Source organism: Catharus ustulatus, chromosome 17, assembly GCF_009819885.2.
Source record: "Catharus ustulatus isolate bCatUst1 chromosome 17, bCatUst1.pri.v2, whole genome shotgun sequence".
Lineage (NCBI taxonomy): Eukaryota > Metazoa > Chordata > Aves > Passeriformes > Turdidae > Catharus > Catharus ustulatus.
Genome location: NC_046237.1, coordinates 7969011 through 7980699, shown reverse-complemented (window position 1 = coordinate 7980699; position 11689 = coordinate 7969011). Strand labels below are relative to the sequence as shown.

The window sequence follows — 11689 nt, the reverse complement described above, 5'->3', positions numbered from 1 at the left end:
CGAGAACCTCCAGGTTTTTCAGGAGAACATTTAGCCATCAGGAGATGTGAGCAGCAGCCCTGGCAGTGTGGTACCAGGCTGCAAACTCTCAGCTAACAGCACCAGGACTCCCTTGTGGCTGTGGGATGGGGCTCTGGGGCCCTGGGCAGGAACAGAGGGACCCACACTGGGCAGAGGCAGAGCAGGGTGTAGGTGCTGCCCACCAGGAATGCCCAGCAGAGCCAGTGTGGACACTCAGAAATGGTTGGTGGCACAGGGTGCTGTGCCAGTGGATCTGGAGGCTGCAGGGCTCGGGTGTCTCTCACCATGCAGCCTCTCTGTCCTGGGGCTGTGGCACAGCCAGCCCTGGGGTGAGGTTTGATGCCAATGCAGCCAGGAGAGAGCTCCTATGCCCAGGAGTTTGCTGGTACTGCCACTGCTCTCCCTGGGTTCCTGGCTTCCCCCAGCCTGGGGGCAGCTGTCTCTCTGGGGCCCCAGGGATGTGTTTGTTCATGTCAAACAGCTCCCAGCTCACTGGCAACAGGCAGGAGTGGGAATACACACTAAAAGAACCAGCAGCTCAGGAATAGGGGCAGAATAAATCTGCATAAATACGAATGAGGGGAATATTTATTTGCCACATTGCCCACGTTTCTGTAGCTACTTTAAGCTGTGACAGTGGGGGTCCAGCAGCCTGGGCAGGGTTTGGGCTCCACTCAGGCCTGGCTCTGGGGCTCCAGCCCCTGTGGTTCCCCACCTTTCAGCAGACTCACCTATTCAATATTCCTCACATGAGTTACTCCTGTAGCTGATGGGAGAGATAAATAACAAAACCCTTGCAAATGCAAAAATCCTTTGGCAGTTTGGAAAGGAACCAAGTCACGTGCTGAATGCAGATGAAGAAAAATCATTTTTATTGTAAGGAGTAACAGAAGGATGTGAATCTGCCTCAAATCCACCTCACCCACAATGCAGCACATCCAAATCCACTTGGAGATTACAAGGCAGGATAGCGTTCACTCTGATCTGTTCAAAGCATCGCTGTTTGGGAACAAATAGGCTGAGTGTGCGCCTGGATTAGGCTGGGGGCTTTTTTGCCTCTTTTTCAGTATGAAATCACTGGAAACAGCAAAAATCCCTTTTGAAATGGTAAGCCAATCAAGAAGCAGAAGGAGAGCAAAGACAAAGTGTTTACAGCTCATTGAATTCGTCCCTTTTCTCTCTTCCCTTCTCAGAAGGATTTGTGCAGTTGGTGCAAACTAATTAAATTCCTGAGGGGACCAAACCTCTGCCTGACTGCATCCAGCACCTGGAATGTTCCCTCTGTGCTGAGCCATTACCTGGCCTAAACCCCAGCCCAAGCAAAGCTGGGGTGGGCGTGAGGAAAAACCAGGGGACCAAGGTCATCCCTTCTTCATTGAGTGCCATAACAAGAGGTTTGTGGCCATGACAGCCAGGAGGAACCTCCTGACTCCACAGTCACAGTGTCATCAACATGGCTGATCATCAACATAGCTAATTATCAAAATGGCTAATTATCAACGTAGCTCACCATTGGCACAGATTATCATTGGCACAGATAATTCTAGGCTGGACAGAGACACCAAAATCTGAGAAGGCTGAAAGGTAGAGCAGAAGAAAGAGTCTTTTCTTGGTTGGGTTTCTCCATTTTCATCTCCATTTCCACCTACTGAGTCGTTTTCCTCCCTTCCCTCCTCCTCCTTGAGAATCACCTGCAGGGGGACCTGGAGGGGTACCAGAGTTGAGATTTTTGGCAGCCCTAAAAGTGACCCCTGTCACCTCCCATACCAGGTAGCAGGGTCAGGGCTCTTCTCACCCAGCCCAGGTACTGGCACCGGCACAATCAGCAGCAGAGCTCTGAGCCAGGTCCCAGACAGCAAATCCTCCTTACCCCAGGGTGCTGCCAGTCCTCCAGCTATGGATTGATCCCAGGATTGACACCTGCAGCTGGGGGAGACACCAGGTCAGTGCACGCCCTTCTCCAGGTCCCCAAAGCCTGACAGTCCCCTGGTGTCCCCCACCACAGCACCAGGCTCAGCAGTGCCTGAAGTACCACTGGCCTGAGAGCCCCCCGCTTTATGGGCAGGGATGATTTAGTGCCCTCAGGAATACGGCTCTGGGGAAGCTGGGAAGACTTCCAACTCTTCCTTCCCTTCCCTATATATTAACTTTCCATGCATATGAAGCTGAAAGCTCTTCCAATCACCTCTGCAAATATTAATTAATCCTCGCAGCATCCTGAGGACCATTATTCACTCTTATTAAGCAAATATTATTAAATCCTTTTATAAGAGGTGAAGTGACTTTTCCAGGGCTGTGCAGGGCACAAGTAGCAGTGCACAGACTTTCTCTTGCTACTGTATTCCAGACTTGCCATTGCACAGGGGCAAAGCTGCTCCCATTTGAGCTGGGGGCCGTGTTTAAGAGCCAGGGACCCCCAGCACCCCCAGCACTGCCGTGCCCTGTGAGGTACAAATGTTCTGTGGGGCTGTTCTGAGATGCACAGCACCTGGCAGCTCTGCTGCACCCTGGAGCCATGAGAACCCTCCCCAGTCCTGGCCACTACCCAAGGCTGTGTCCCCATTGCAGCTGCCCCATTCTGGCTCACAGGCACCAGTGGGGATCTCTGTGGAAGCACTGCGGCTGGACTTACTCTGAAGGAGCCAGTCGATGAAGGTGCTTGGGAATGGGGAATTCTGCAAAGAACAAGGAGGTAAAAGTGGAGGGAGGGCAGCAGTGTGGGGACATGGATGGGAAACAGGACGGGACATGGCTCTACCTGCAGATCCAGCTCCACATAGTGCCCAGCTGTCACTGGCAGTTTGGAGAGGGCAGAGTAGATTTTCCCCAGAAGCCCAAAGGAGATGACACCTGGGGACAGGCAGAGGCCATCAGGGCTGGGCAGAGCTGCCCGTGGGTCCCTGCTGGAGCCCTGTGCCCACCCAGAATATCTGGCAGGGGCTGGGAGAGCAATGTCCTGCCCAGCAAGGAGGAAAATCTCCTTGTCCTTCCTATAGATCTCAAACTCCCTGGGGTTCAAAGGTGTTTATGAAAACTGACCTGGAGCTCCCAGGTGTAGATCCCATCACAAGGGAAATGTTGGGGGTAAATGGAGAGGGACAGTTCTGCTTTCAGCAGAGCAGCAATTGTGCAAGAGGTTTGACATGGACAGAGCTGGAGAGGAGAAACCCTCTGGCTCTGGGACTGCACCTGGGGGTCCTGGCATGGCCAACTCTTGGCAGCAGCTTGGGTCTAGCCCTGGTTAGAAAAACACCCATAAGGAGAGTGGGACTGTGGTGTGTGGCAGTGGTGGTGAGCCAGGACTGTGCCACCCAAGCAGCTTCGTCAGCAGAGAAAAGCTGCTCCTGCTCCATGCAGAGACGTCTGCTTCCACAGCTCCAGCTCTCCCAAGGACACCTTCTGACCACAGAGGTGGCCAGACACACAAACCCTGAGTGTCATTCTAAAACCTAATATAGGAAAGAAAATTTAATGACTTACGGTTGAGGAATTGCAGATTAATGTTGATGATGCTGATCCAGATGTTCACTAATGGGCAGAGCTGCAATGGCAAGTGGCACAGTGTCAATGAGAGCACTGTGGGTGCAGCAGCGTGCTCCCCAGCACCACTCAAGTTCCACAGATTTAAATCAGGATGGGACAAACAGTGTGATTTCATCCTAGAATATAGCTCTTCCATAGAAAAACAGTGACATTATTTGTCCAGCCCCCTTCTCAAAATGACACAGGTTCTACTGAACAAGGTAAAGGATCCTCTAAAAGGCCACTTTGCTCTGAATGGGGCTGCTGCTTCTGCTCACCCCCACAGGGAGCAGCTGAATATAAATTACCCTGTAACATTGCATGATGAAATTGAAATTACTCCTAACAAATAAATTGTGACTGGAAGGAAGATCAAGCAATTCTGTGTAACTCACTTATGGGCTACAGGCATGTATCTGTGCATGCACAAAGATATATTGTGTATGTATGTGTGTATATATATATAATATATATATTGTTCCTGCCAAGAGGAGGGGGATTGGAACTTTGAGGTCCTTTCCAGTCCAAACTGTTCTGTGATTCTGTGTGTGTGTGTGTAAATCTAGCAGGCAGTTCTGGCAGGAGCACTGACTGCAGCTGAAATGCATCTTCACAGCAAAGAGTGTTCAGACACTCACCAGCGCAGGGACAAGGGACTTCAGAGACTTGTTCAGCAAGCTGCTCACCAGATTGGTGAGAAGGCTGGGGAGGGAAAAGACAGACAAAAATTACCAGGGAAGTTGTCAAAACCCAGGACTCGATATAAGAAAGAACTGAGCTCAAAACTGAGCTCCCCTGTAGAGGAGCCCCCTCCTCTTCTCTGATGTTAAGAGATGCCGCAAGCCCAGAGCTCCCCCAGGCTTCAGCAGGAATTACAGATGCTCAGGACTGTGCTATCTGAATCCCAAAATCTGCTTGTTATGCTGTCAATTCGTGCCCAGATTTGAGACTGAAGTTCTGCTCCACTGCCAACTTGCAGGAGCTGACCCCCACGCTCACCCCTTCCGCAGGCTGACGCTGAAGCCGCCAAGGAGGTTGTTGCAATCCTTGAGCACCAGCTTGAGGTCACCAGGGGTGTCCTGGGTCACAGCAATGTGTGATGTGATGTTTGCTTCGACTGAGGATCCACTCAGAAACTGAAAAATCCTGGAAAAAGGAAGTGACATGGAAGGCTATGGAGGAAGCCAAAGCAGCACAGGAGAGCGGTGCCTGTGGCAGAGCCTCAAGCACAGCCTTGGCTGGGACACTGCTTCAGTTTTGGGACTTCTCTCAGGCTCCTTGCCTGTAGGAGATCACAGACCCATAGATTTGTTCAGGTTGGGAAAGACCTCTAAGATCCAGAAGTCAATTATCAACCTGTGTTCATCAAACCATGTTCTCAAGAGCCATATCCACCTGTTTTATGAACACTTCCATGGATGGTGAGTGTCTGTGGAGTGAGGACAGCTGGAAACGGTTCCAGAGTGAGTCAGCAGCACAGCTTTCCTCACCAGCTCTTGCTCAGTGTTTGGGGATGTTTGTCCAGCACTCTGGAGTGTCCCATCCTCCCCAGTGCCCTCAGGTCCCCGTGGCCTCGCCCTCCGGTCTCACTCACCCTGGAAAGCGCAGCACCAGCTTCGAGTACAGGTTCAGCACAAGCTCAGTCCCACGAACAACCTTCCATGACACTCGGGCGTTCTCGAGGTTCAGCACCTTCAACCTGGGGGGTGACACCGAGGCAAACCCGCCCTGAGATGGCAGGATCAGCAGGAGCAGATCCTGCAGTCCCATCTCTTCCTGCTCCTTGTTCGACCTGGGGATATTCCTGGGTAAAACCCATTCTTTGAAGGTGGGGAAGGATCAGCTCCTACTCTGCAAACAGCCAATCTCAAAGCTTGGTCAGGTTTCTCAAGGCTGTGTCCTCCTGAGTCTCAGCCCTTTCCATGGCAGTGTCACACTGCTCCCAAGGGTAAGATTTTCCCCATTTTCCATGGTTGGAATTTCCCCTATTGCAGATTCTCATGTGAGCTGCGAGCCCATGACTGGTAGCTTGCATGAGAGGGAGGGTCTGATCCCCTGGATGTTGTGGGTACCCTGCAGTGAGCCCCACCATGGGGCTTCTGACTCACCAGGCGTAGCGTGTCATCTTCTGGGAGGCTCCTGCACCCAGCAGTCCTCCTGCTCCACCCAGCAGTCCTCCTGCTCCACCCAGCAGTCCTCCTGCTTCACCCAGCAGTCCTCCTGCTTCACCCAGAAGACCATCGAGTCCAAGCAGACTTCCATTGCCTAGGAGACCTCCTTTTCCAAGCAGCCCTGTGCCAAGCAGACCTGTCTCTCCAAGAAGGCTGTTATTGCCAAGGAGACCATTGCCAAGGAGACCATTGCCGAGGACACCATTGCCAAGTCCTTCCCCACCAAGGATTCCTGTGCCAAGTCCTTCCCCACCAAGGAGGCCTGCTCCAAGTCCTTCCCCACCCAGGATTCCTGTTCCAAGTCCTTCTCCACCAAGGAGGCCTGCTCCAAGTCCTTTTCCACCAAGGATTCCTGTTCCAAGTCCTTCTCCACCAAGGAGGCCTGCTCCAAGTCCTTTTCCACCAAGGATTCCTGTGCCAAGCAGCCCGTTGCTGCCAGGTTGGACTCCTGCAATAGCCAGAACTTTGTTACTCTCCTGTCCTTCAGCACCCAGAAACCCTCCTCTCCCAACCCCACCCTGTGCCAAGGACCCCCGCTCTGCTGGGTTCATTACCTGCACCAATGGGAACTCCACTGTCTGCTCCACTTGGACTTCCTTTGCCCAGGAGGCCAGTGTCAAGCAGCCCACCTTCACCAAGGGCACCTGTGCCAGGCAAACCAGTGCCAAGCAGGCCTGCACCAAGAGAATCCCAATTACTGATTGGACTTCCACTCCTGGGAGGATTTCATTGACAGGAAAGGTGGGTTTGGCCACGTTGGGGTGCTCTGCTGGTGAGGTCTCACAGGGACCCCTGAGCATCCTTGAACAAAGTTGTGTTTCCCATGGAGATGGGCCTGCCAGGAGGCAGCTCCGTGATGAGCAGAGGGACATGCCATGAGCCCAAAATGGCACAGCACTGTGCCAAAACTCTCCCTTGGAAACACAGAAAATATCTGAACTCACCACTGCTGAGTTGTGCTGGGTTCAGCAGGTTGAGGAGGCCCTGGGAGGGGGGCAGGAGGCCCCCAAGAAAGATGAGACACCAGAAGGGTGGCATGTTCTGGCACAGCACCTGTGGAAAGACCCACATCACCCCAAGCACCAGTTTCACATGGGTACCGACAGCCTGGTCCAGCTCTCCATCCTTCATGTGCACTGCCCTGGGGTGGAGGGGAGATTCCTCCTGGACATACAGCCTCCAGACATCATCCCCCCCATCCCAGGAGGTCAGCCCAGACCTGCAGCCCCCTTTTCCTACTTCTGGTTATCAGGGAGCAGCTGAAGACCAGTGCCACTCTGCTCCAGATGTCTCTGTGCCTGCCTGGGCTCCCCACTGCAGAGCTGGGTGCCTGACACTGCAGGGAAGTGAAAATGCCATTTTAAGAGAGGAAGAGGGATGGAGATGAGGCAGGAGGACCTTGTACTGAGAGAGACGGATGGCTTCCAAGCACTCTGAAATGGCCCTGAAGAGGAACACTCACAGGGGCACAGCTGAATAAAAAATGACGAGTGTCACAGTCGTGTCCTTCTGCCTGCTCTGAAGAGCACCCTGTGTTATTGAAGTTCAAAGCACGGCCAGAATCAGACTCACATTCCCGTGGGCAGGTTGTTTGTTTTTCTCATCTTGTTCCACTCAAGCTGTGAAAAGAGCCCGTTTTCCCTGTGTTTGATCTGCCCCCAGCCAAAAGAAAGCACCTTCAAGGACCTTCTGTTCCTGCCTGAGCTGGGCTTCTCAGGGTGGCAGTGCAGGCTGGGGAGTATTTGTTTATGCACAGAAAGGTGTTTGCAAAGAAATGAGAAAATTGTCTCTCTACAGCACTGCCAGGGGTCCCAGCTCTAGGAGCACTTTCCTGGACAGCTCATGTCGTGGACAGACACCTCAGCTTGTCCCTTCTGAGAAAAACAATGTACAGGATGCAGATTGCAGAGGTTCAGCACTGAGAAATAACATTATTTAGGTCAGACTGAACAACTTCTTTATGTCTTCCAGATACTTTAAAAAAATCCCTCTATGACAGTTCTCGGCACAATTAAATTAGACTTTAATTCACTCGACTGTCTTTTACATTTTCCCTTTGATCAGCACGTAATGATGCACAGCTCCTGTAGCTGTGATTATTGAACAGGGGAGAAGGAGAGAGGCTCGAGCAGCTTCTATTGAAAATCGTGTCAAATAAAATCAGTGGGATTTGTTGGAGGGGCTCTGAAAGACGTGTGCAGCATTGTAAAAGGGTACCAAAATGGATGTCAGGACTCTTAGAAGAGCTCTTAGAGAGAATACGTGACCATGCAGGCACCTATCTCTGCAGTTATTAACAATATCTACCAGGGTGCTGCTCCTCGGTCACACACATTTCACTGAGCCGAGCATCTTGCACATGCAAAAGGCACGTCTGGCTTTGCAGATAAACACTTATTTTACACCAGCTGAGATGAGGTCTGGAGAGCTGAAAATTGCTCTGAATTCTGGTCACCAAGATCATGAAAAAACTCCCAGTCCTTTCTGCCAGCTTAGTCATTATCACAAACTTAACAACAACAGGAATAAACGTGGAATTTAACAAGCGAGAGCTCTGCTAGCTTTAAAAATTAATTTTCATAAATGATTAAATGCTGCTACAGAAATCAAAGGAAGGCATCATTAAAATTCCTGCTTTTCAAGCTGGGTAATGCTGTGCTGTAGGTCGCCTGATGGAGCCGGCACGGTGGCCAAGGTCCTTCAGTGCCACTTACCTGGACCCTTTGGTATTGAGGTGGAGCTGCCCATGGTCACGGCTGCTGGCAGCTGCTTTTATATACCCGAGCTGCAGGAATGAGGAAAGCCAAGGAAAGGATGCAGCAGGGACAGTTCCCTTTTGCTGGCTGTGAAATGTGACCCCTGCACCAGCCTGACCCTGAACACCACACGTTGCTGTGGCCAGCAGCATCCAGCCAGCCCAGCAGCTCACCCCTTACCCTGGGGGTGAGCACCACAGCTCTGGGGAGTGTCCCGGGCTTGGTTCAGGACAGCTCTGTGCCATCATATGGAGCAGAATGAGTCCAAGGACAGTGAGAGGTGAGCAATTACCTCCCAATGAGTTAATTACATACAGAAACATCACAAATTGCAAAACAAATGAAAGAGAGCGTGGGTTGGTGGCACACCGTCTGCTCTGAGAAACTGCCTGTGCCCCAGAGGCAAGCAGGAGCTGGCTGTGCATCCAAGAAAAATCTCCACGGTTTAAAGGAGGCTTGAGAGACAACAGATAAAATAAAACAGGAAAATAAATAGAGGGGAAAGGAAAAGGAACATCAAAGATGATAGAAAAATCTGATTCTGATGTTCCAGGTGTGTTTCAGGTGGATGTGGGCTGGAGCAGGGCAGCACAGTCTCACAAGCAGCAATGCTGCAGCTGTCCCAGCTACTCCTCACCCCAGGAGCAGTGGGTGGCTTTAGAGCCTTAAATTAGCAGAAGTGATTCATGTGGTTCAGGCAGAGCTCAGGGGCATTGCTGGGTGATTTCCCCCCCAGGTCCCTAAGTGCTCCCAGGACAAAGCCCTGTAAAGCCCAGGGCAGGTGAGGGTGTGATGGGTGCTCAGCATGAACAAGATACCCCACAGCTTTGGGCCCAGGCCCTGAAGACAGGTTTGGCTCTGACACAGCATTTGCTGGCAGAGCTCTGCACCCCCTGAGCTGAGGATGGACAAAGGGGACTGCAGCCCTCCCACCCAAGGTTGTCCTGAGCCCAGGAGTTTCACCAGAGCTGGCCATCCCCACAGGCTTCAACACCTGCTGTGGCTGCAGAGAGGGCTGGACTTTATTGAACCTGAGCACAAGAATGCAAAGTACACCCACACCCTTCCCAGCACCCACAAAAGAGTCCAACACACAATGTTCCATGGAAAACACACGTGTGTCCCTTCTGCTCAAGAATGCAGGCAGGATGCAACATTTACAGGGATAACACCAGCTGCTGTTGTGCTGTGTTGGGTGTAGAGAGACGCTCAGTGGGATCCTTGGGCAGGTGAAGTAAATTTGTGACCAGGTTGCCCCCTGATGCAGCAACTGCCCAGTGCAGCTCTCCAGGACGGGTCTGATCCTGAATTCCTGCAACCCAGCACAGCTGTATCTCAGCTGAAGAAGGTCAAGAGGCCCAGAGGGAGGATCTGGTGTCCACTGTGGGTGGCAGGGGGGGCATGGGGCCCTGTGGGGGTTTGGGGACAGGCTGTGGCTTTCCCAGTGGATAGTCCACCAGGCCTCCAGCCACATGATAAATGACAGTCTGGAGTCACAGGGGAAGGAAACACAAGTCAAAACGTTTGCAATATTTGCCTTTACGGTCAACTTCATGTTCCCTCGCTGTGAAATGGCTGCACGCACGGCCTCACCAAGTCAGGGCCCGTGACACTTCCTTCTCCAAAATTCTGTGAAACCTAAACCCTGCTGTTCTCTCCCATGACAGAGGTGACAGCAAGGCATGAAGCCAGGATCTCTGCCAGCTTCCACAGTCCCCTGCCCATCTGTACACGGCTGAAGGAAACCTTGATGAACCTAAGGGAAATATCCCAAGCCCTGTGCACAGATGGAAGGAGAAGATGCAGGACTCACATTGAGAACTGGCCAGTTACCAGGGGAAGGCTGGACATGGTGTACTGGGTGCTGCCCAGCAGATCCAGGGCCACCAGGGCTGGGGGGAGAGGAAGGGAGGCAGTGATTCCTTGTTGGACTTGGCTGCAAATCTCCCTCCCCTACCTGAAGTTCCTTTTCATCCAGAAGAGCCTGGCTTTCAAGTGGCTCTGGGCAGGGAGCTCCTAGGGAGCTGCTCCCTGCTCCTGGCAGATCTGGGGCCAGGGTGGAGCAGAGGAGGGAAATGTGTCCCAGTCCTCCCTCAGCTGGAGTGGGTGACACACAGCACAAGGCAGGACAAGGCAGCACAAGGCAGCACAAGGCAGCACAAGGCAGCACAAGGCCTGGGACCCACCATGTGCTCACAGTTCAGGAGTCCCAGCTGGTCACTGATGAGCCCCAGGGCAATGTCGAGCACTGGGCAGAGCTGCAAGACTTGGGGAAGGACAGAGCCAGAGAAGGACACACAGCCCTGCTTGGCTCTGCCCAGGCTTTCCCTGGGCATGGCAGCACTGGGCACACTCCTCAGAGAAGTGGAGAGACCCAGGAGCCCATGGGGGATGGCTAGAAAGACCCTGGGGTTTTCAGGGGGAGGAGAAATTCCATGAATCCATAGCACAGTCCAGGACATCATTAGAAACTCTCAGCATTTGGGCAGACATTGCATTGGGAATGAAGGAAAGAGAAGCTTTTCCCAGGCTGATGGGAGACATGGAATGTGTTTTCCACTACTCCCAAGGTACTGGGTGGATGCAGCAGCCCTTGGCTCTGCTCCTTCTCCAGGCATCAGTGATGCCACAGAGAGCTGCACCACATCTTTTCAGACTCATTGCTCCTTTATTTTTCTGACTTACCAGATTAGGAAGAAGTCTGTTCAGGACACTTGCCAATAAATTATCCGCAACTGGGAGCAGGCTGTGGAAAAATAAAGGAGCACCATGAAAACAACCTGCTGCAAAGCAAATGGGTCTTGTTAAACAATTCCCCGTGAATAGTGTGGAGCACAGACCTCCCGGAGCAAGGCAATTGCAGCAGCAGAGTGAATCGTTTCTGCTTGGATTTTGCATGAGATAACTGTAATTTGCATCCCAAAATAGCCGATGGGAAATTTATTGCTGCCTTTTATCTGCTAGTGTATAGTCTCCTTAAATGAGCAGAGAAAATCTCAGGCTGAGTGGTTCCTACACTCCGTGCTCACGTCTCAGAAGACTCATGCTCCACATCTGTTAAAAAACCTCTGAACGTGGCACATGGGACAGAATTGTGCCCTGAGATCTCTGGGACAGCACACCGCTCACTGTGGCTGTGTGAGGGGTGCAGAGACCAGCACACCGCCCCTGTGACACGGCCAGTGGGTGGCTGTCACCTGCAGGGATGCTGGGGACAGA

The 11689-nt window shown here is 52.3% G+C and overlaps 1 protein-coding gene across 1 annotated transcript; it reads right to left on the bottom strand.

Moving 5' to 3' along the window:
- Positions 1-865: 865 nt before the first annotated feature.
- Positions 866-6929, bottom strand: LOC117004297 (PE-PGRS family protein PE_PGRS18-like). The gene is made up of 11 exons (XM_033074993.2): positions 6659-6929; positions 6269-6388; positions 5652-6162; positions 5138-5242; positions 4543-4689; positions 4182-4245; positions 3502-3562; positions 2780-2871; positions 2654-2696; positions 1892-1947; positions 866-1724 (listed from the first exon to the last, which is right to left on the bottom strand). The coding sequence occupies exons 1-10, from the start codon at positions 6843-6845 to the stop codon at positions 1916-1918; spliced, it is 1362 nt and encodes a 453-aa protein (XP_032930884.1). The 5' UTR covers positions 6846-6929; the 3' UTR covers positions 866-1724; positions 1892-1915.
- Between the last annotated feature and the right edge of the window lie 4760 nt (positions 6930-11689).